The sequence below is a fragment of the Xyrauchen texanus genome, chromosome 19 (assembly GCF_025860055.1).
Source record: "Xyrauchen texanus isolate HMW12.3.18 chromosome 19, RBS_HiC_50CHRs, whole genome shotgun sequence".
NCBI classification, from domain to species: domain Eukaryota; kingdom Metazoa; phylum Chordata; class Actinopteri; order Cypriniformes; family Catostomidae; genus Xyrauchen; species Xyrauchen texanus.
Window position 1 is genome coordinate 38,700,386 of NC_068294.1, and position 26,205 is coordinate 38,726,590.

General features: G+C 37.7%; 1 protein-coding gene across 5 annotated transcripts in view; it reads right to left on the reverse strand.

Annotated features, from left to right (window-relative positions):
* Positions 1-26,205, reverse strand: part of LOC127659685 (LIM and calponin homology domains-containing protein 1-like) — a 129,883-nt gene that overhangs the window by 62,804 nt on the left and 40,874 nt on the right. For all 5 annotated transcript variants that reach the window (XM_052149610.1, XM_052149613.1, XM_052149611.1 and 2 more), the window contains exons 2-4: positions 20,250-20,320; positions 12,086-12,155; positions 2,061-2,164 (exon numbers count right to left, since the gene is read on the reverse strand). In XM_052149610.1, the coding sequence (XP_052005570.1) occupies positions 2,061-2,164; positions 12,086-12,155; positions 20,250-20,320 (245 nt within the window). The remainder of the gene's footprint in view (positions 1-2,060; positions 2,165-12,085; positions 12,156-20,249; positions 20,321-26,205) is intronic.

The window sequence follows — 26,205 nt, forward strand, 5'->3', positions numbered from 1 at the left end:
ATTATAATCACCATTTGCTATATTGAAAGCTCTACAACTACACACTATATGATGTTTTACCCTGTGAAAACATCATATAGTTTTTTTTTTTTTTAATGTACCATCATTTCAAATTAGATGATTGCAACACACTCCAAAAAAGTTGGGACAGTCGAGTGTTTACCACAGTGAAACATCACCATTTCTTCTAATAACACTTACTAGGCATTTGGGCACTGAAGACGCAAGTTTGTTAGGTTTAGAAATTTGAATTTTCCCCCATTCATCCATTATATAGGTCTTTAGCTGCACAATTGTGCGGTATCTAATTTGCCAGTTGGTGTGCTTAATAATGTGCCATACATTCTCAAATGAAGGCAGGTCAGGACTGCAGGCAGGCCAATCTAGCACTCACACTCACACTTCGGCCAGTATGTGGTTTGAAGTTGTCCTGCTGGAAAATGCAGAGACGTCCCTGGAAAAGACGTGGCTGGATGGCAGTATATGTTGCTCCAACCTTTTTACATAAATGTCTGCATTAATGGTGTTCTCACAGATGTGCGAGTTACCTATGCCATGGGCACCGACACACCCCTGGCCCATACAGACACTGGCTTTTGGAGCTGATGCTCGTCCTTTTCCTCTAAGGCTGTTTTTTTCAAATGTGGACTCTTCTGACCAAAAAACACAGTTTCACTGTTCTACTTACCATCCTAGATGAGACCGAGCCCAGAGAAGTCGGCAGTGCTTCTGGACAGTGTTGATGTATGGCTTCTGCTTTGCATAATAAAGTCTTAACTGGCATCTGTGGATGCAGCGGCGAGTGATGTTGACTAACAAAGGTTTACTAAAGTAATCCCAAGCCAATGTTCATGATATCCATTACAGATGAATGATGTTTTTTAAGACAGTGACGTCTGAGGGATCAGAGATCACGTGCGTTCAGAAGTGGTTTTCGTCTTGCCCTTAAACGCACAAAGATTTGACCAGATCCTTGAATCGTTTAACTACATTGTGCACTGTAGAGGGTGAAATAACAAATTGCAAATTCACAAGTCTTGAATGATCCTTGCTCTTGAAGGACTAGGCTGTTTTTGGAGGCTCCTTATATAGTGTACAGTATTATGTCACAAGTGCCTCACCTGTTTAACATCTACTGTTTCACATCAATTTGTTATTTAAACTCGTCAAACTGTTATTAGTCATAAATTGCCCATGTCTCAACTTTTGCAATCATCTGATTTGAAATTACTGTACATTTTAAAAAAAAAATAACAAATTCACAAGGTAAAGGTGCGTACACACTGCCAGCGACTTTATCGCAGCAGGTCGCCAGTGGCTGGCGGTGAAGTCGCTAGTGGGTGTTCCCACTACTGGTTGCCTTGTAACGTTTATAAATGAAATTCACGGATGCCATTCCATTGCTGTTGACAGCGAATCTCTTTTCTTGCCACTAAAAACAAACATTTTGGAGGGAAAAGACTAAATATAAATGGAATCAGTGCATAAAATGCTTTATATCAAAGATGAATGAGAAACAAGGCGTGCTGTTTGCCATAGCGGCTGTTTATCTGTGGCTAAAATTCAAATGCCGGTCTGTCTGGGTCCATAAAATCCCCGTGATCTCAGATACACCTTTCCACGCAGTATTTTTCTTAAAAATGTCCTTGTACGCGGGAAGAGACATATCATAGAGCACTGGAAAATTTCCAGTGTATGCACCTTAAGCATCATATAATGTGTAGTTGTAGTGCTCAATCAAACAATCAAGATATCTAGCAAGTGATTTTTATTTTCTGTGGGTTAAAATATTTAAAAAACACAAACTATGCAGATCAATACAGTTAAATGTCTTATTTAATGAAGCAAGGTAATATTCATTTTTATACATAAATATAATCAAGTTTGTTTTTGAATTGGAAACCAAAACATCTGGGAACAATCAAGAAAACCACAATTCAAGTAACAATGCAAAACAAAATTCTTTAAAGTTTAAAGTCAAATGTCATAAGTTAGCATACATGTATGAACGTATACAAACACATAAACACAGCAGGGTAAAGAAGAAAGATTCATCTTACTTGTAGGTGCGTGTGGAGGTGTCTTGCAAATCTCCAGGATCAAACAGCTGAGAGCCCTTCAAACCCAACTGCTCACAACCCTTCAGGAAGAGCGCCACATTATCCTAAAAACACATACACACATGAGTGGATCCTGCACAAACTTAGTGCCAAGACTAACATCATTTAAAAAACCAAAAGGGGAGGCAAACCGACGCCAGTGGTTTTGGGCACCCACTGCCTGCACATTCAAAACACACTTTCTCTCTCTCTCTCTCTCTCTCTCTCTCTCTCTCTCTCTCTCTCTCTCTCTCTCTCTCTCTCTCTCTCTCGTTGCTAGTTTATGCTTGTAAACACATACTCTAATTCAGGTGCAGGAATACCTCTCTCCCCCTTTCTCTCTCTCTCTCTCTCTTAGGTGATTCTGGATGTTTTGTTGAAGCATGCAACTAGAGCTCTCTTATCCGCTCTGTTCTGCTCTCCTCCACTGCTTTCTTTCGCTCCTCTCTGGTTCCCAGCACAAGTGAAAGGTCCAAGACCCTTCACTGCTCTACATTTTCTCTTTCAACCACTCTCTCTAGCGGACCTGGAAGGGTGGCACAGTTATTGTCGCTAGTGATTGTTGTCCCAATGTTGTTTTGGAAGCACAATCTCATGCCCGTGAGAGAGAGAGAGAGGGAAATATATTGTATATTGTATTATATTGTATCATATATTTAGCTGAAAGTTTATTGTATTTTATTTTACATTGTATATTGCAATTACGGTATTATTTTTATTTACACAACTGGAATTTATTATTATTATTATAATTATTATTTTATAAATATAATATATTATTTTAAATATTCAATATCTAAATACAAATCTAAATATTGTATTAAATATATTATGTATAGTAAACATAATATATATTACATTTAATAAAATATTTGTTATTTTATTTATATATTGTTATATATCGGCCTTACTGAGCAATGTTAAAATTAGATATAATAGTAATTGAGTAGAATTTACCATAAGTCATTTCCTCAGTGGATGTCTTTGCTTTGTAACTATGAGATATTAGAATGGTCCTAATCTATCATCTACAACAGTCCTAATCTTTTCTTCTTTGATCGAGATGACTTTAAACTTTAACAATTATTTAATTCATTAACAAAACTTAATATGACCACACCACCAACATAATAATGCTTGAATAATAACCAAGAATATTTGACTAGCTGTAATATGCTGCCCTCTGGTGTACAGGAGGTCAGTGTGCAGAATAATGGACTTTTCTGCTAATTAATATGCTATATATAGGTAGGGGTTTCACTTCTTAGCTAAATTAATTGCCACCAAGATATAAAACAAAAGACTCTAATTTGACTTGTCATACTTCCTAACTTTATTGCATCTGTATTGCCATGAAAATGAATAAAATAAAGATACACATGAAGCAAAATTATTCCAGTGACTAGTCATACGCTTAAAATATATGGGATACTGTAAATAACCCAATTTTAATGAATACGGCTAATACAACAGCCTCAAGACTTGCCTACTTTAGGCCTCAAATTGTCCGCACACATATAAACACTGACTTCGCTATCTAAACAAGCACAAAGCATAGACTTCTATTGTTTTGATATTAAGGTAGTTAATAAACCTTACCCCTAATAACACCCTGAAGACATTGTTATCTTAAGTGACACTTCTAGTTATGTATGCATATGTACAGTTCTCTTGTCTTGCATAGCTTCATAGCTCATTCCGACCACAAATCTTTCAAAGATTTGCAAGTGTTGCAAAGGAAGGTGTTTATATGCTACCTTAAAGTACTTAACAGTTCTATTTTGTTAGCTTGCATGACATATCACTTCATTGCTGCACTAATGTTGTTACTAGACGTTTCCATTTAAAAATAACAGCACTTAGCGTTGGCCATGGCACCTTTAGCAGGGCAGTAATTTGATAAACTGACATGGAGAATGGATGTGACATTGCCAAGTTGAAAGTGACTAATGTTTCAAAATGTAAAATTGCTAACATTTTTGTACGCTTGGATTTTTGCACCTGTCAGCATTGGAACAGCTGAATGTAATATTGGCCTTATAGCAGTCATGCCTCAAGATAATACACAGAATTCCTCCCTTTTTCCTTCACCTCCATCCATACAGCCTCCCAGCCAAGAAAAACATGCTTGCATGTAAACAATGCGCTGACACCTGCATAAACTGTCTGGAACTGGCGAGCTAACAAAAATGTTGATGATGGAGAAACAGGAAAAATGAGAAGTACACAGTTGATATAGGGAGGAAATAGGCTGCAGGACAGGGCAATGTCCAAATTAGTACCAAAAAATGTTTTTACAGCCTCATGCCAGAGGAGAACCTTTCTTTAGAAAGCCATCTTTGTACCGGAGAACCTCATTTTTCCTCTGTTAATGAACGATATACCTAGAACCAATACACTGATCTAAAGGACCTATAATATGACATCAAGAACTTTTGTAATCTCCAAAGAACAATATAGCCAACGAATCATGTTTTTGATAAGAAAGAACTGACCAAAAGTGCTGCAAAGAACCTTTTGAAGAAACTTGAAGACAGATGGTGTCAGTATAACAGGATGGTATCTTTGTTTGGTAAAGAATAGGTGTGGGCAATATTAGCAAAAATGCATATGTTCATGAAAATTTGGTTAATGATGTAATTTATAAACACTTTATGGGAAAGTAATTCAAAAACTGCTTAAAACAAAAATGAAAGGTCATTGTGGCTCAAAACAATGTTGAAAGTAAAAGTAGGCCTATCACAAATTTGAAGAAGTCCCCTTTTTATTTAAATTTTTTATTTTTTTACAAGTATGCAACTTGTAATAGCATGAGCAACAATAACTAAGGGGGTGTGGCTTAGTGGAGGGTCAATTCAACACCTAACACCTTGTAATAGCATGAGCAAAGGAACACCAAATCCAGCACCCAACCAGCTTAAACCTAACTATGACCTGCAAGGGTCTATGCTGGTCTAAGTAGGTCTTTTCTGCAGGCGCACTATTTTTGCACAAGTAGGTCTGAACCTTTCATCTTATGTGTGTTTCCAACTAAACTACTGTACAAAGAAAGAGCACATATAAGCTAATATGCACATATGGTTGATATAATAATGTAGCAACACAAGATTTATGCATGTATTTGTGCATTTTTGTGGTTTGAACATACAGTTACGAGGACTTAAAACTTTGGCAGAACATTCCAAACCTTTAAAAAAAACTCTTGGAAATATGTAGGATTCAAATTAATTTTAAGGCTGATTCATAACTTCATGACTATTTGATAAGAGCTGATAACATCCATCAATTTACAGTCCTTCTGTAAACTCTGACAAAATCTTGAAAACATTTCAGGTATGCACTTCAGGTACAGAAAGCATGTTGCCCTGTACGAGCACGCAGCCAGGAACTGAGAAACGACCTTATTATACTTTAGTAGTTTAAATGAAACAGTAAGCCTAAACAAACTTCAGACCCCTCTACAGTACAGTACAGTACATTATAAAATAGCATGTTGTTTTTGTATGTAGAGTGCCAAAAGCAGCATTAACCAAAAACAGGAAGAGGAAAGGGGAGTTAACCTGTTTTATTATGATGCAGGAGATTACAGTGTTTGTGTACAATTCTTTGCACTTCTACAATAGTGCCAAACAGACCCACAATCAATGCATGCTTCCAGAAGGTGACAGACTTCAGCCTATTAATGCAATAATTCAAGTTCTGCCATTTTGCTTTGAAATATTTCATGTTAAGTCAAAAGCTCCTGCGCCATATGGCCGATAAAATTAAATTCATTAGGAGAAACCAAAGCAATATTACAAAGCTTTTGCTGGATTTCCAAGGATGCATTGTTATAAGCAATGCTTGCTTATAATTTATATTGTTCTAAATATACAATTAATATTTATCTATATTTATTTCTCTTGACTGCACTCTTGGATGTTTAGTAATTTGTCTATCCTTCCTGAAAGCGAAAATCCTGAGTGGCATGGCACAATAACATTACATCAGATCATATTATGTTTAGTAATGTGGATCAGTAATACACAAAAGTTTCGACCAATGAAATGTAACATTAGGCGGTGCAATCCAGTGCAAAGCCACAGAAAAATAAACAAATTGACTAGTCTCAATCCAGATGGCGGAGTTGCCTCCACTTCTGAGATACGCGCATCTTATCACGTGGATTGTTGAGCGTGTTACCACAGAGACATAGCGCGTGTGGAGGCACACTATTCTCCGCGGCATCCATGCACAACTCACCATGTGCCCCACTGAGAGCTAACCACATTATGGTGACCACGAGGATGTTACCCCATGTGACTCTACCCTACATAGCAACCGGGCCAATTTGGTTGCTTAGAAGACCTGGCTGGAGTCACTCAGCATGCCCTGGTTTCGAACTTGTGACTCCAGGGGTGACTGTCAGCGACTTTACTCGCTGCGCTAGAAATGTCACTGTTTGTGTAGCAGTTTGATCAGCTTTGAGAGCAACATTGCAGACACATGCTTCCCAATTTTTTGAAAAGTACCAGCTGCTGCTGGACAGTATCACTTGAGACAAATAAGTGGTTTACACACTATTAGATCTTGCATTTCATTTATATTACGTTTTTCTCATCCGACAGTACCATTTTCTCATCCTAATTTTACATGGAATGCACTGCCACCCTTGCCTCCCTGAAGAAAATGCCCCTGATGTCTAAGTAGGCAGCTCACTAGGTTTTGGAACAGAGCTATTGTGATAAAAACATGAAAGATCTTGTCTGACATAACGGGCAAGAGAAAGCATTCCAGGGCTTTAATGTGCAATAAGATATTCTGGAGTAATTGTAGCTCTGGGATCACAGTAAGACAGAGGAAGCAAAGCCGAGAGAGCGATAGAGAGAGTGTTGAAGAATGCAGGCGTGTAATTACCCAAGTCTGTTATGAGTCATAGAAGGGGTGGCGGCACTAATTAGTAGATGAGGAAGATAAGACTGATCTAGTAAATGAATGACAGAAGGGAGAGGAAGTGGCCCAGCCAAAGCAAACTTCCTTCAAACACTCATTTTGAACCCTGGGGTGATTGACACCTGTAATTTTCACTGTTTTTCATTCTCTTTATTTTACAACATCTTCCTCAGGCTGCTGTAAGTTCGCTATGTACGTCCCACACTTACTAACCATTGGTTATTCCTGTTATGCCGTACTTTTTGAACTCTGTAACTTAAAAAATAGTCATATTTATGGGAGGCCTGGGTAGCTCAGTGAGTATTGACGCTGACTACCACCCGTGGAGTCATGAGCTCGAGTCCAGTGTGTGCTGAGTGACTCTAGCCAGGTCACCAAAGCAACCAAATTGACCCGGTTGCTAGGGAGGGTAGAGTCACATGGGGTAACCTCCTCGTGGGTGCTATAATGTGTGGTTCTTGCTCTCGGTGGAACATGTGATGAGTTGTGCATGGATGCTGTGGAGAATATTGTGAAGCCTCAGATTGACGGTCTCAGACACGGAGGCAACTGAGATTCATCCTTCGCCACACGGATTGACAACGCCACCACTGCGCATTGGGAATTGGACATTCCAAATTGGGGAGAAACATTTATTTGTGTTTATTTCTAAAGCACATTTACAACAACAGAAGTTGACCCAAAGTGCTTCACTATTTAAGGAAGCATAAATATGCTCTGGTTAAGCTCAGATACCTAAACTTCATTAATCATAACTAAGGATGCAACGATATTGTTACGAATGCAGACAGTGAAGGCAGACGAGGAGAGCAGATCTAGGTGCAAGCTTTACTTTATTGAAACACAAAAACACAAAGGAAAACCCTCAATGGGGAAATAAACATAACACAGAAAATACAGGCAGGGAACACACACCGGGCTAACAACATTCAACGAAAGACAAGGACTGAACCAAAAACCAGGATATAAATACACAAGGACAGGATGATTACAAATGATAAACAGGTGTGAACAATGACACAAAATGGCAGTGATGATGACAGGTGGATACTGGGAAGTGTAGTTCTCTAAACAATAGACTAGTGAGACAGTGGAGCTAAACAAGGGACAAAAGTGAACCTATGGAAAACAAAAGGGACAAAAATGGAAACCAAAGGGGCAACGGTAAAACAAGACAAGATAACCCTAACAGATATGTAAATGTTGGGCCAGTATAGATACCGATTTTAACCAAAAAGTATAGGTCAATACCGTTATCGATATTTTGAAACTTACATTATTTTGTCATCAGATCACTGATTTTCTTAGAAATGCTTAACCAATGTACAAAGGGGTACAAAATCTTTTTCACTGTTATACCAATAAATCATTTCCAGTGAACATTGTATCTGTTGAACACATGACGGGCCTACATTGTAAGAGAGCAACAGTGAAAGATAAATACAAGATAAAAAGATACAAAAATACAAACAATTACAACATGATGATTGATATAAAAAGGTTATTATGTAATTCTAAAACATTTTTGCACTTCTGTTTTTGCAGTTTAAAAAGCAGACTTTTAAGGGTTATTAATCGCACAAAACCATATTGCAATTTCAATCTTAATTCAATCAATCAATCATGCAGCATAATGGATATCATCCCAATGACTCAGAAGTTAAAATCTGCTGGTTATTGAATGGTTTCCTAATCATGTAGCCTATAGATAAGTGACGCTTTAACAACTCTCACGTCCATCTTGCAGTTTTTTCCACATTAACATGAGAACGAGACAAAATACAAATTAAATATTACATGTTCTTAGGAGTGCCAAAGCTTCTACATATTTTATCTATTATTTTTTCTGGGTTGTGCATTTGAACTCAGTTTTTACAGTGTGTTGCTAATCAATTATAAATAAAACAATCAGTTTTTCATATCAGAGTTTACATGCTTAATGGTTTTAATTTGGTAAATAATTGGCCGATAAATATCGGCAGCCGATACATCGGTGCATCCCTAATCATAACTTATTTATGCAATGGCAAGACAATTATCATGATGAAATCAAACAGGACTAAAATAAAGGAAATGTATTCACTAAAGTTAGCTATGGATAAGTTAGCTAAAGTTAGGTATTGAGAATTTAAACCAGGGTGTCAAAAGGAATTACATTTATATATTTTAAATAATTTTTTGAGTTTTTTATATTATTATATTACAGATTTATGTACACTCCAAAACATATTTTATTTTATTTTTAAGATTTTACACATTTCAATTTTTTATGACTAAATTCCATCAAATTAATTTGTGTTAATTAAATTAATGTCATATTTTTTTAATGCATTTTATTAAAGATTGCTAAATTCAATTAGATGGAATTTTATAATTAAATGTAACTGCATAAATCTAAACACTAAATTGGAATGTAATTTTATAAAACAAGATGAGATTTTTTTTTAAACAGAATTCAAAACACAACAGAATCATTGCTATTACTTACTGGTGTTTATGCTGATGGTTTCCCACCAAAATGATGTCATTTTCTGGAAGATTTCACCATTAAAGAACTGGCCTTTTTATTTTTTGTAAAAGCTGAAATATGTAACTTTTTTAGTGCTATAATACTTTCTCCTATCCCAGCTTAATATGCAGAGACACTATTAGTATGCCATTCATACTGTAGGTTAATTTTACTGTAAACATTGTGTTTCTGTTGCGCTATAAAAATGCTCTGTTTGTTTTGAGTGACCCAATTAGCACCACCCCAACAACATTACTCAACCAATGGCATGAGTTGGAGGCGGGGCTATCTCTTTGTTTGACCAACAGCAGATGGGGGGCTTATTCAGAAATCTGTTCAGAAAACAAAATTTATTTTGATTAATTAAATTAAATACCAGTTTTTCATTTTAGAAGTTCAAATATTGTCTTTAATATTTTATCCAACATGTTAATACATATGAGAAGGATATGGACATGTACTACAATTGGAATGACCCCTTTCTATAATGCTTCATTCTTGATCAACCAAAAGCATGGTGAAATAAAAACAAGTTGTGCCACCCCCTCTCTTGAGCGCATACTTGTTTTCATTCACTAAAGAGTTGAGTAGAGGAGAGTAGGGGTTCCTGGGCAACTCCTCCTGGGATATACAGGCACATCATTGATGTGAGAGGAGTTTGGGACAAAAGGAGGTGAACAGAGAGAGAGAGAGAGAGAGAGAATGCGAGAGAGAATGCGAGAAAGAGGTGGATTCATTTGAGTCTGAATTCCAGGAAACAGCGTTCAGGCCTCATGATAATTTACTGAGTTTAGAGTTTGACATTTTGACTAATATCCATTTTGCCGTTGAACTAGGTAAACGCACTAATGCAGATAGTGACAGTACAGCTTTCGCAACATCAAGCTACCAAAACTGTGCCACAAATAAAGTCAAGAAGATGAATCAAACTCGTAACAGATGTCTTCCTCTCTGGTACTTTTTCATTAACAACTTCCTCAGCAAGCAATTTGCAGTTTATGAGCCCATAAATATGAGAGCACATAATTCGGCCAAACTTTTTCTTTGTTTACAAACATGACGTAATAGTGGACAAAGTGCAGAAGCCTGATATTTCCCAACAAATTGAACCCGACAGCTAAAATAATGGAGACAATATGTTGCCAAAAAATGAAGTATTGCAAAACAAAGTATTTTTTCTTTGCAATGCTCCTTTTAATGTTCGGGGTACCTCTTTCCCTTTGCGCTTCATTTGTTTTTGCACTACACTATGTGGCACTGTTTTGACATGGGGCGGAGTTTCAAGTCTGACAACATCAAGTGGGGTGTGGCTTAATCAGGAGGTCAAAGATCATGCACAGTTTACATGCACCATGATGCTCGCTATCTTCAAAACAAGCGGACGCAATCAGCAGAAAAATGTCACTGCGATTTAAGGTTTGCCTTATTTTCTATCATTTCTATCAAAGAATAGCATCACTTAATGTTAAAAGCTGAAAAAGCTCAGTTTTAGATAAATGAGATGAACGAGTGAAAACAATCAAGAAAAAACAAAATATTGGGGGGGAGGGGGCTGCCTCACCTATATCTGTGGTAATGAGCCGCTACTGATAACCAAGTCACACTATTCCACCATGGAATATTGTTGACAAGAAAATCGATTTTTTTATTATTTTATTTTCATCCACTGTTTAGTTATTAGTATTTCCTTTATTTTGTGTAAACTGTTTATTTTAGTTTACAATTTTTTTTATCAGTGTTTGTCTTAGTTTAAGTTTAGTATATGATAATAACTATGTCTCATGTCTATATAAACATAAGGTGATTTTACGTGGGATAAGATGCATGGAATTGACTTTTTAAAATGTTTCAGTATCTTCAGAAACATAAAAAAAATTATTCTAGTGGAGACAAACATTTGTTTAAAGCTTTCTGAAAGGCATCCAAGAAAACCTTTGCTGTGGATACTAAAAATCAAAGTAATTATAGTGAAAGTATAAGAGAAAAGTGAAGAATATAAAGCAAAACTGTATCACCACTGCAAAATGACTCCTTTTACTGTCTGTTTATATATTCTTGGGTAAACAGTAATAAAACTTATTTGCCATATTTTATAGGCCAAAGTATCAGTTTATTCATCACCATTCAGATAGTCTCAGACTTAGATGGCTAGCGAGCAGGTTTTCATAGACCGTTTGATGCATATTGAACAAAATAATGCAAAAAGCTGGCTGAAAACACCGGTTTCAATCTGATTGACTTACTGCTACAGACAAGTTTCTATCAGTCCACTGGTTGGTACACACAAGTATCATGTTTCATGGCATTTCATCTTTAATCAAGATTCCTACATAATTTCATTAATATCTGTAGGTATTCGTATGTAAAGAAGTTCTTTCACACATATCAAACATTTGCATTGACAATGCAACGTACAAATCAACATATGACAGCATCAAAAACATAAACTTTGCAGATAACAAAAAGTCTGGCCTGTGAGATGACCTTTCAGCTAGCCTATGAGGAATGACAGAAGAATACAATGAAGGTGGATAAAAGTCCTTACCAGGGCAGCTACAGGAGTGGGCAGCCTGTTTATCTTCTTCACAAGACCCGGTTTGATTGAGCTCAGCAGTCTGAGAGAGAGAGAAAGAGACACATCAGAGAGTCTGACTGAATCAGAGCCAAAGCCCACAGATAAGTCCTTTCCAATCAAACATCTTTGATTAATGGCTGCTTCAAGGATTTGTCAACATGATAAGCAGAGTCCAAGAAATACCAGCAAAACACTGCACTCTTTACTCTATGAGAAATGGATCAGTGAAGGTTGCCACATCTGTCTGCATGAACAAGCAACTCAGACGATGAGGTTACATCACTCTCCAGCTGATAATGTTCCTAATATAGTTCCAAATCAATTTATTTTGTTATTTTGGTTGGATGAGAACGTTTAGGGAATGTTAGTGCGGGAGAAGCTGGAAAACAATGTGCAATGTCAAGGTGTAGTCTAGGGGTCTGGTTGAAGACAAGGGCACTAACAAGGGTTTTCTAGTGAAATGTCCATCGGGGGGCACCAAAAGTGAGTGAAATGAGGTTGTACTCAGACAAGACTCTCCTTAATCTAAAACCTTAACCTAAATCTAACTTATAGTGTTCAAAAAGAAAAAATAAGAGGTAAACAAAACATCCTTACCCTTAAACAATGCCTAAACCTAACTGCTAGTGTTTTAAAAGCAAATTCGACATCGAAAGCACATTTACTGAAGCAACCACATAATTTTGTGTCACTTCTATGGCACTTTGGCTTCACACATCCTTGGCTGGGCTCGAGGCTCGGTTTCCAAGTCCAAAGTCCAACACTCTATCAGTGAGCTACAGTGATAATCATGTTAGAATAAGCGTGTAAATGTAAGTGGGTCTGTAAAAATGTATTACTTTTCAAATGATGCGTTAGAGTAAGTGTTTTGATTAATGACAGACCGATATATTGGCCAGACCGATTAACCGGGCGATATTTGCCCATTTTGCAATTATCAGCATCTGCCGATAACCATGTTCGCTTGGCCAATTAACAGAAGTGTAAACATTACCTTGTGTATGTTCCAAAATCTACCAATAGATTTCTAAATGGACAGTCAACACTCTCTGTTTTTTGTATTACGTTTATCTGTATTTACAGTATATCAGCCATCCTGCTCTCTAGATGTTGGTATCAGCCATTGACAAACCCATTTCGGTCGACCACTAGTTTTGATATAATAACATACACAGTGTGAGTAATATAGTTAAAAATAAGTGTTGGGGGCCTGGGTAGCTCAGTGGTGAAGATGCTGACAACCACCCATGGAGTTTGCAAGTTTGACATGGAGTTGAGTGACTCCAGCCAGGTCTCCTAAGCAACCAAATTGGCCTGGTTGCTAGGGACGGTTGAGTCACATGGGGTATCCTAATCGTGGTCACTATAATGTGGTTTGTTCTCGGTTGGGCGCATGGTGAGTTGAGCCTGGATGCCGCGATGGATGGCGTGAAGCCTCTACGTGCGCTATGTCTCCGTGGCAATGCACTCAACAAGCCAGGTGATAAGATGCGTGGGTTGACGGTCTCAGACTTGGAGGCAGCCGGGATTCGTCCTCCACCACCTGGATTGAGGCGAGTCACTACGTGACCACAAGGACTTAAATGTGCATTGGGAATTGGGCATTCCAAATTGGGTGAAAAAGGAAAAAGGGGAAAGACTTTTTTGAAAACAAATTGTGAGTTTGTGACCATCAGCAGGAGGACAAAATGGCGGTGAATGGGAAAAACACCCATTAAACGATATCAAGAACACCCTCAAAAATGCTTCTGATCTATGCAAAGTCCCAGGAAATGTGTATACAGGTCTGAAATCAGCAAAAATATAGCCAAATATGACTTTCGCGGACATTTAAATATATTTTATCCACGATTCATCTGCGTACACTGACGAGTCTGATGTGTGACCAGGCAGTGTACACGCCTAACAGTACATCACCGTTAACATCTGTCATTCCGATGTTACACGTTTGTGTTGTTTTCTGCTCTGATTTGGCCACACTATTACAAAACATCTGTGATGATCCCATCTATATGAATGTAAGAGCTGCTTTTAACTCATGAACACACAGAAAGCAACAAGGCATTCTAGTGAATAAGACTAATATGTTTTCATTGTGGTCTGATGGTGTGAATAAAGTCTGTGCTTCATGATCTTATGATGTGTTGTTTATTGACTAACATTAGTATATACACATTAAATATATACTACATATTCACATTATAGTGTTTTTAAATGTATTAATGTGTATCAATGTGGTACAATAATGACATACCGGGTGTTATGAATAACATCATCCTATGTGCATTTCCAGTTTAATTGTATCCGAATCGATGATGTTATAAATATAACTGACATGTGTACAGATAACTGGCATGTCTAAATAAATGAGATTTCACCCTTCATCGCTGCTTGACTTTGGCTCACCCTCAGGCTTTATTGAAAGAAAAAATACATTTTGGCTTTAGAAATAGATCTATAGAAATAGAAATATTTAGAAATATAACAAATATGGCTTTTTCAGCATCCCACAGTGCAGCACAATAAAGAAATATGGCATTTTGGTCACAAACATGGCGGACCGGTCAAACAGTGACATCACATGAAACAAGTCAATATTGTATATACCGCATGAGTCATATGGACCAGTTGTTCCCAACCTTTTTCCTTAAAGACCCCTTACTTACAAGATAGTCTGCACTCCCCAAATTACATCATGCATTTTATCGGTCTTGGCCGCCTCAAAACGCATAAGGTTCTTCGTCCCCCTAAGTGAGTTTCTGAGTGTGTTTTATGTCAAGCTGTAAATGTGACAAGTGTTTGAGGATGCACCTGGAATGTCTTAAAGGGATCAGACATGAGGGGTTTCTCTGGCCTGTCCCACAGAAGTCACGCTACGGACATACTCATGTACTAGATCATTCATGCGTTTATATTAGTCTTGACCTGAACACAGCCTGTACTTTCTGAAAAGCAGCTCTGTCAGAATTGAAACAGTATGTGTGCATCAGTGTGTAAGTGTGTGAACTATAAAGGGTCCATGTGCTCAAGTTTCCTGTTTGTCCTGAAGAGATTATGAGCATGGGGCTGGATTCACCAAACATTCTTAAGAATTAAATTCTTAACTCCAATTACTTTAGTTAAATTATGAATATTTTCGAAACTTCTAAAGAATGTTCTAACATTTTTTCTTAAACCGTCAGCATTTAGAGCTCGATACCTTCTTCCGAATTACTGTCTGAAGCATACTGCACACAAAAATCAAGCTTTAGTCTGATTGACTGGCTTTATGCAATTTCCAGGTGTCTTCCAGAAATGTTTTTACCAGTCTGCTGGGAAAGTTGTGTTTACCAGTTCTCAGGTTGCTACAAAGAATGCTAACAGGAAGAACTGATGGCGGGATTTACCAAAGTTTGCCAAAATTATGGTATTGAAACTTTGAAATGTATCAAAGCGTTTTGAGACACTTAACAGAAAGCAAACAGCATGTCATTGAGCACACCTGTAGGCTATATTCTGCTTTGATTTTTAACAGTTATGTATAATTTCAGATCTACCTGGCCCTTAACATCTTTCATGTTTGTCAGACACACCTATCAGGTGTCTAAACGGCTGGTTCTGGTCAGTATGAATTAATCCAAATAGCCTGGCTACATAGCGACTCTTGTTTGGGTTGGTATTTAGTTAGTAAACATTACAACTATTTTGAATTAAAGGGATTTTCTCACCAAAAAATAAACTTCAGTTATAATGTACTCACTGTCATGTTTTTGCAAACCATTATGACTTAATTTCATATGCAGAACACAAAAAGATCACCTTTTCAGTACAATGACAGTTAAGAAAGACACAAATTAAAGCTTACAAAAGGACCCAAAAGCATCATAAAAGTAGTCCATGTGACTCGTGTGTCATTTTTCAAGTCTTCTGAAGGCATATGTTGGTGAGAAACAACTCCAAATTAGGGCTGGGTACTGATACAGATTTCCCGATTTGATTAAATTCTAATTCATTTTCCAAAAGGTTTCATTCAACTCTGATTAATTTGGTTATATTTCAGTTATAATGTCCAATTTGCTTATATATATATATAAAATAAATTCTCTCTTAGCTACGCTGAAAATTATTCAGGAAACCTTTTAAATACATTACAAAATCACGCAATTATAAATCAACAACAGGACCCAGACTATGCAAATAAATTGCTATTTATTTAACAGGTATGACAACAATGACAATTAAAGTAAACTTTAAAGTAAAGGGTAAAACATTAATTTGATGGTTTTAAGAATCAATATTGGGATCGTTCAAATAAAGATTTAAATTGATTAGAAAATCTATATTTTTAGACATTTTTCAGTGAAAATCTGCTGCGCATTGCAAGGATTTGTTTACAGTGGCAGGAGTGTTCATGTGAGAACTTTGTTGTTGTTGTTATTAGCACCAAAGAAAGATTTTTGGGTGCATTTAAGAACAACATGCTGTGTGAATGGAAATCACAACAAAGATAAGTGTGTGTGTGAGCTTGTATTTATCACTGTGTGGGGACCAAATTTCCTGTGCTTGGGGACATTAGTTTTCTGTGAGGATTAGGTTTAGGGGATAGAATATCTAGTTTGTACAGTATAAAAACCATTATGTCTATGGAAAGTCCCCATAAAACATGGAAACACAACATGTGTGTGTGTGTGTGTGTGTGTGTGTGTGTGTGTGTGTGTGTGTGTGTGTGTGTGTGTGTGTGTGTGTGTGTGTGTGTGTGTGTGTGTGTGTGTGTGTGTGTGTGTGTGTGTGTGAGCGTGTATGTATCACTTTGTGGGGACCAAATGTCCCCATAAGGATAGTAAAACCCGAAATTTTTTAACTTGTGGGGACATTTTGTCGGTCCCCATGATGAAAACAGCTTATAAATCATACTAAATTATGTTTTTTGAAAATGTAAAAAAGCAGAAAGTTTTCTGTGAGGGTTAGGTTTAGGGGTAGGGTTAGGTTTAGGGGATAGAATATAAAGTTTGTACAGTATAAAAACCATTATGTCTATGGAAAGTCCCCATAAAACATGGAAACACTACATGTGTGTGTGTGTGTGTGTGTGTGTGTGTGTGTGTGTGTGGGAGGGAGTGTCTGTATGTGCATGTTTGTGTGATGAACAATGATGACATTTTAATTACCCAACCACAACAGTAAGTATGTAATGAGACATTGTGAACAGAGCTTTGAAGTGTTGAGCTAAACACCCCCTAAAACCTCCAACACAAACACCGCTGTTAACAATTAGTCTAATGATAACCAACACTGTAATAAACTAGCCATAAAACCACTGAACGATTTGTTAGGTGAGAATTTTCCTGCTCAGATCTAAATATGAACTCAATCGAAAGCATTTCTGGCATGATATTTATTACAGCAAAACAATTATTTCGACTTGTCCCTCCTTTTCTTAATAAATAAATACTAATCAAGGTTATTATCACTTATAATGATAGTAAATGGGAAGTTTTTTTTTAGTTTTTAAAAGGCAGAAATGTGCAGCTTATAATTTTATAAAAGCACTAATATTAATTCTTCTGTTAAAACTTGTGTATTATTTAAGCTGTAAAGTTGTGTAAATCAACGCTTTTACAGTTGTTTTAGGGTTTACGCCATTACATCATCATGGCAACAAAGTTGTAAAATTGAATAGAAGTGTACACAGACAGCTAGTAAGTGATTTTATCACACTAAAATCATGTTAACATGCATATTGTTCACAGCTTTTGGCTATACTTTTGTATTTTAACGTTTACGGATTGGCCCCATTCACTTCCATTGTAAGTGCCTCACTCGATGTTTAAAGACTAAATACATTTTTATGGTTATCAACATCATATATAATGTATATATTGTCTTATTGTTTATTTCTATACATATATTTTCTATTCCCTTTTTATTTGTATTCTATTTTTATTCTATTTTTTTATTGTCTTGCTGTTTTGTTTGTGCACTAGAAGCTTCTGACACCAAGACAAATTCCTTGTATGTGTAATCATACTTGGAAATAAAGCTGATTCTGATGTTTCAGTTTGGCCCTTCTTATAGCTGTCTTAGGGGTCTGCTGTCTCCCTCACCCACCCACACACACTTGTGCTGATGACAGGCTTGTCACTATGGGAGGACAGAGCTCCATATTTCTCACAGACAGGGAAAGGACAGGTCAGTTCACTTCCTGCTAATGCAAAACATGTGTGTGTAACAAAACTATGACAGGAAAGACACATACAAAAGTTTATTTATTTCTCACTGTGCAGCATCTCTGATTTATGCTTCATGGACAGACACCGTGAAGCAGCTCTCTCTCTGTATACACATGTGGATATAATAGTAAATTATAGAACAGTTATTTCCGGTCCAATAATCTAACTGGAGAAGTGATGTTCCAAGAGCACTGATATTTAGTATATCTACAATGGGACGCTTCAATTTTTGTACCACTCTGCTTGCCTGTGTTCTCTGCTTTGGCTTCATTTGGAACTATTTTATTGGCGGAGCAACACTAAACAAAATAGCAAGTGTGAAATGTCAGTTACTCAATTTGAATTTGTTAACTGTTGAATAAAAGCAACATGGCACTTTAGCTTGCTCGCATGTGTGATATTGCATCCACATAAAGATACTTTAAAGGAGACCTATTATGCCCCTTTTTACATTGTAATTGTGACAGGGCGGAGGGCAGGGATGGGTCGTAATTCTGCACACCCGGCCCCTAATCAGGCTAATCAAGCCTCAGAGTGTCACGAACCCCGCTCCTCTGCTTCTCCCTGCATCGTCTAGCACACATACGCACACTCCCTCGACCTCACTCCCTCGCTCCGCCCCCTCGAGCTTTTCACGCTCTTTTTGCTCGCTCGAGCCCTCATGCCCACTTTGCTCCTCCTCGCTCACATGCTCGTAGGCAATCTCCCTTCCTCGAGTTTCTCACGCGTTTCCAATCCCCCAGAACATTATGACCACCTGCACTCGCGTCATCTGCACTCCTGCACATTAGTTTCACCTGCACTCGTCTCATCACCTGTCATGGTTTACACCTGCACTCGCCCCTATATATTTAACAACCCGTTCGTCTCACTCCTGTTGGTTATTGTATTTAGTTTCCGTGTCTTTGCCCCCGCTAGTCTCGTCTAGTTTTGAACTCCTCTTGTCCTCCTCTTAGCTTGCCAGCTCCCCTTGTTCCCCTGTCTTTTGCTCCCACTAGTCCCGTCTACTCTGATCCTGTTTCCCGGCTTCGACCTCCCCACTCTCGTTGACCACTCTCTCCCGGATTTGCCCCTTTACTCGACTTTGTTTCCCCGGCTTTTGACCCTACGCTACCCTGACCATTCTCCCTCTGGATTTTCCGTGCTGTACTTTTGTTTGCCTGCAAATAAACACAGTTTTGACATACATTGTGACTGTCTCTTCTTGTGCGGGTTACACAGAGAGGGATAAAAGCTGACTGGAAGCTGCAGAGAGAGAGAGAGAGAGAGAGAGAGAGAGAGAGAGAGAGAGAGAGAGAGATTGATTTACGGACAGTTGTCCGACACATTTGTGTGTGTGTCTTTTTGTTTCAGTCTTTTTGTTTCAGTCCATGTAAAAGTGAATTTTGCTTAATAGGTCCCCTTTAAGAACAGCTTATAAAGGGATAGTTTTCCAAAAATGAACACTCATCACCCTCATGTCAAGACTTACTTTCTTCCTTGGAAGAGATGTTAGGCAGAATGAAAGCCTCAGTCACCATTCACTTTCATTATAAGAAAAAAATAATGGTGCAATGACAGCTAATAGTGACTGAGGTTGTCAGTTCCTAACAATCACCTAACAACTCCTTTTGTGTTCCAAAAAGAAAGTCATACAGGTTTGAAACAATATGAGCGTGAGTGAATGATGACTGACATTTCAATTTTGGGGTGAACTATCCCTTTAGGAGTTTCTCTAAAACATTTCTGATGTATAGAATATTGTATGGAATACTTTTATAATGCTTCTGACATGTATGGACATTGTCAGTCTCCATTTATTTTCATTGAATAGAAAAGAGGTTTGGAATGACCTGAGGGTGAGCAAAAGATGACACATTTAAAAACATTTGGTGAACTATCACTTAAAATGTGTCTTTATTTTTTAAGTTTATGAGAGCACTTACTCGCACAGTAGAATGCCGTTGTCGAGTCCACCTCTGAAGTCTTTGTCACCAAAACTCCTTCCGGTCACTGCCTGCAAACACACACACAAGCAATTTAATCACACAGTTCCAACCAGAACAGATTCAACTCCACCTCAGATAGATATAAATATCCTAAGCAGCCATATGAAGGTTTAAACAGCATCCATGTGTAATTCTGAGCACTTACTGAGTTTATCTTGAATATTGTGTAAAATTCAAGATGAGAATCAAAAACAAAACAGAAGAACAGAGCAAAAGGAAATTACCTTCCATGATGCAGTGCAAATCAAAGCTTAGTGTAATTCTGACAACTACTACATCAGAGAAGTGGAGTGAGAGAGAGAGAGCTAGAGAGAGAGAGAGAGAGAGAGAGATAGAGAGAGAGAGATATAGAGATAAAGAGTGAGTCTCTCTCTCTCTCTCTCTCTCTCTCGCTCTGAGAGCGCAAAGCTAACAGGCTTGGCATAAGCAGCTGTCATCCTTACTAAATCTCTCTCACAAGCGAGTAAACGCACTAATTATTCCTGACATTTAGGATTTAGCTTCTTGTGTTCTGCTCCTTCAGAGGCAAAAGCCATAAGCAGGTTGCATATTTACAGTTTTATAGTGCTGTAATTATTACATAATAAAGCAGCTCATTTATTTAAGTGCGTTTTACAATCCTACCTTAAAATATCTCAGATCTACTAAATGCTTTTATATGAGTCCAGAAAGAGCAACTTGTGAGATTACAGCAGTAACACACTTGAGTCTTGTGATTGTGGTTAAGACAAATAACACAATATAACAAAATAACAGAAGGCATATTTAATACATGTATTATTTGTTTTGCTAAACATAAAAACAAACTAACGCTTTGGTACCATAGTAACACAATGCCTTTAGGACATGTACCATGACAATACCATGAGACTTTATTATTATTTATTGTTATTGGAGTAATATGTAAATATTGATGTGCTACAGTGGTCAACTAATTGACTAGTAAACTTAACATGTGTAAATATTTGTATGAACATAAATTAAAAAAGATAAAAACAACAAGACACAAACTGAATAAGTTTCACAGACATGTGACTAATAGATCTCAATCCCATTAAGCACGTCTGGGACCTGTTGGATCGGAGAGTGAAAACTACGGCCATTCCCCCCAGAAATGTCCGGGAACTTGCAAGTGCCTTGGTTGAAGAGTGGGGTATCATCTCACAGCAAGAACTGGCACATCAGGTGCAGTCTATGAGGAGGAGATGCACTGCAGTACTTAATGCAGCTGGTGGCCACACTCCTTTGTCCCTGAACAAAGGGGGGGTCAAAATCAAAAGTAACAGTCAGTATCTGGTGTGGCCACCAGCTGCATTAAGTACTGCAGTGCATCTCCTCCTCATGGACTGCACCAGATTTGCCAGTTCTTGCTGTGAGATGTTACCCCACTCTTCCACAAAGGCACTTCTGGGGGGAGTGGCCCAAGCCCTCACCCTCCAATCCAATGGGTCCCAGATCCGGGCTCCTTCTCTGGCCACGACTGAACACTGACATTCCTGTCTTGCAAGAAATCATGCACAGAACGAGCAGTAGGGCTGGTGGCATTGTCATGTTGGTCATGTCAAGATGAGCCTACTGGAAGGGTACCACATGAGGGAGGAAGATGTCTTCCCTGTAACGCACAGTGTTGAGATTGCCCGCAATGAAAACAAACTCAGTACAAGGATGCTGTGACACACCGCCCCAGACCCTGATGGATCCTCCACCTCCAAATCGATACTGCTCCAGAGTACAGGCCTCGGTGTAACGCTCATACCTTCTATGATAAACGCGAGTCCGACCATCACCCCTGATGAGGCAAAACCATGACTTCTATTTTTTTATTTTATTTATGCTCATTTATATTGCCAAGCCGGTTCTCGCCTCCTCCTTTCCATTGAACCGCTTTACACCGGTCATCACATGTTCTGGCTGGAGAAACTACCAGCTGCTCCAGCAGGGGGCCCCAAACTTCCCTATCCAGAACCACATTAACCAGCTCTGACTGGGGGACCCCGAGGTGTTCCCAGGCCAGTGTTGAGATGTAATCTCTCCACCTAGTCCTGGGTCTTCCCCGAGGCCTCCTCCCAGCTGGACGTGCCTTAAACACCTCCCTAGGGAGGCGGCCAGGGGGCATCCTTACCAGATGCCCAAACCACCTCAACTGACTCCTTTCGACGCAAAGGAGCAGCGGCTCTACTCCGAGCTCCTCACGGATGACTGAGCTCCTCAATCTATCTCTAAGGGAGAAGCCCGCCACCCTTCTGAGGAAGCCCATTTCGGCCGCTTGTACTCGCGACCTAGTTCTTTCGGTCATGACCCAGCCTTCATGACCATAGGTGAGGGTAGGAACAAAAATTGACCGGTAGATCGAGAGCTTTGCCTTCCAGCTCAGCTCTCTTTTTGTGACAACAGTGCGATAGAGCAAGTACAATACCGCCCCCGCTGCCCCGATTCTCCGGCCAACCTCCCGCTCCATTGTCCCATCACTAGTGAACAAGACCCCGAGGTACTTGAACTCTTTCACTTGGGGCAATACCTCCTTCCATACCTGGAGTAGGCACTCCATCGGTTGAAATTCTTGAAAAAAAAACATTATGTTGGCATTGGTAATTTGGAATAATCTTTTATTATTATAGTGAAACAATTTTGTTTTGAAATATTATTGATATTTGAAAAAAAACTTTTACCACCAAATCAAAGTCAGGTGGTATAACAAACATGCATGTAGCCATTTTGTTGTAATGTGACAAAAAATACAAATAAAACTGATAGGACCCCTTTAGACCCCATGACTGTGTCAGAAGTTAATACATTTTTTATGAGTTTTAATGAAAAGGTACTGCTAGATTAACCCAAATAAAACGTTCTTAAAGTTACGTAAACTCTCATGTGTTCAAGGTGCAAGGAAAGTATATTAATAACTTTTACCTGATATTTTTTATATAAAAATAGTATAACATAAATAATATAAAAAAAATTGAAAATGTTCTAAATGTTGTAAAAAAAAAAAAAAGTTATGAAACCATGTAAAACCCATTACACAAATGTAAAATTTCTACAATATTGACACCTTTTAAACAATATTTTTTTTAATATTTCTAATTTTATCATCTCAGACAACCTTATTTGTTAATGGTCTACTATATCAAAAGTACAATGGTATTACCATTTGAAAACATCAACATACAACCACAATACTTTTTGGGGAGTGACATTAGCACACCCTAAGTGGCTACCAGAAGCTTTTCAGCCTCTTTCCAGTTCAAACTGTGAAAGCCTAGAACAAGTTTGGGATTTGAGAACATCCAGAAAACGCCCTATCTGTGCCTGATAAACGCATCAGCCGTTGCTGTTATGCTTTGTGCAAAACACATAAAGAATATTTACAGCATAAAAGGCCAAAGAAAAGGCGTTATAAAGATTGCATGTTTTTTCTCTGTCGTTCCATTGGTTTATAAAACCCACCAGTTTTAAACTAACTAGCAATTTGTGGCGCAGAACGCAGGCATGTAGGTTCACCTCAGCATTCCATCGGCACAAACATTCAATCTCCATCTACACTCCACAGTAGCTTCTGGCATTTACCCGGCATTTCACAATCAAAAACAATCGGTCCAGGTCGTCCCAGGCCACTCAGTTAGTCGCTGGAATGCATCCCCTTTGCTGCGACAAATGGAATGCATCCCGGTGTGTGTCTGCATTGTTTCCCTAAACAATCAAAAGATGTTTCCTTTTTTTCTGCAGCTCTGCTCCCAATGGACATTTTAATGACATAACACAGTCCATTCTCAAGCATCCGCATCCAAGTTTACCACATCCCCGGCTTTGCTGTGCTCTGTAGGGGAGCACAACAGAGGGAACTCAGTAAAGTTACGAAGGAAAAACAACGCAAAGATTTTCTCATGAGACAGTGGCATGCTGGGTCACTCAAATGTTTACAAGATGATCTGAATTGTAAGAGATGTCTAAACAATCTTGAAATGTGTAACAGTTTATATCAACAAAACAGACGCTATTACTGATACCAGACATAGCACGAAACTTGAAAGAAGCTTGGTTGGGTAAATTCTGTATACTTTAAAATTGATAGCAGAGCCATCTGATCTCAACACTCTGGAAGGTTCCGGATTCACTGCAAATTAAGTTCTATCAACAGCATCTGTGACAATGTCAAATACCATAGAAAGAGACTGCGTACATTAGGTAAAAAAATTAAATAAAACAGTACTGCACATACTGTACAATGGAAGTAAACGGGCCGTGCACTTTAAAGGGATTGTTCACCCAAAAATGAAAATTGTCATCACTTGCTCACTCTAATGTTGTTCCAAACATATGGCTTACCTTCGTTTGTGAAACACACACAAAAAAAGAGTTGTTCAGCAGAATGACAACCTCAGTCACCATTCACTTTATTCGTATGGAATAAAATTGCAATGAAAGTGAATGGTGACTGAGAATAACGTAGTGCCTAACATCACTTTTTGTTACAAGGAAGAAAGTGTGGGTGAGTAAATGATGACATTTTTTATTTTTGGCTGAACTGTCTTAACCTTAAATAGAACATAAATGTTTTTTTACATCCATTTATACTGATATTTATAAAAGTATACACAGGAAAGCTTATTTCTAAACTTCTGAATGAAGCAAGCACATACAGGTTTGTCCCATTAGAGCGAAATCCTGCTGAAAATAGCTTAATACCACTAATATTAACATAAAACATATCCAACCCATCACATGAGACTCTTCTCATAAACCAAAATCCTGAGAGTGAAACCACATCATCCAGGAGCACACATTATAGGGCCTTCTAAATATCATTTCCATGTCTGAAGTAGGACATGCCACATCAGGCAACTATTAAGCTGTCTGCTAGACTTAATTACTGTGTTAGTTTCCATAAACAGGGTTGGTAAAATCAGACAACTGATTAGTGCAAACTGAAAATAATAGCAATAATTAGCAGCTAATCTCTATCCTGGTCATTACTATTGCAAGAGACAAGCTTACACAGCTTTTCATAGGACAATGTATGACTACTACTAGGTAGGCAGCTCACTAGGTTTAGAGACAAAGCATACAGTATGTATTCATGTCTTGTATTTTGCAGACACAACTATCCTTAACTATCCAACTCTCTACTCTATTCTCCTAAGCCCACTGCCACTCACTGCTTAGTTTTAAGTATTAGGCTAAATGTAGTATTGCAGAGAGCTAAGGACTTAGAAGAGCATGAAATATTAAGTGTCAGAAAATGCTGAATATGTGTGAGGAGTGATCAAAGTTTTTCTCAGGTGCCATTTGTGTTCCTATCATTTACTACTGATATAATTCAATAGATTTAACTCTTTTTAGTTTATAATGCAAAAGACCATTTAAACACAAGGCTCACAGAAAACTTTCCAGATGACTCCAAAAGTATTTCTCTAACCATGAGAGCAATTTAATATGATGTGATGGATTTGAGCATCTTTTCAGCATTAAATACATATTTTAAGTCCAGCTAAAGTGAATGGATTCTCCATGGTTCACACAGAGCAAAAAGACCTGAGTTTGATTTAAGTCTGATTTAAGTAGTGATTTGAAAGAAATGATTCTGGATTATTCTAACTCTTTTTAGTTTATAATACAAAAAACCATTTAAAATCAAATTAAATATATTTTTAAATGTTAGTTTTTGTTACTTTTTTCATACATTAAAATACAAACAAAAAATAATATAGGATAATAAAAAATATATTATTTTATTATTTTATTTATTATATATATATATATTCTAATAATAATAGAAATAAAAAACGAAAACAATATAGAATAATGAAAATAATATTTGTATTATTTTATTTCTAATATAAAATAATAATATTAATATATATTAATAATATATAAATAATAAAACAATTATTAA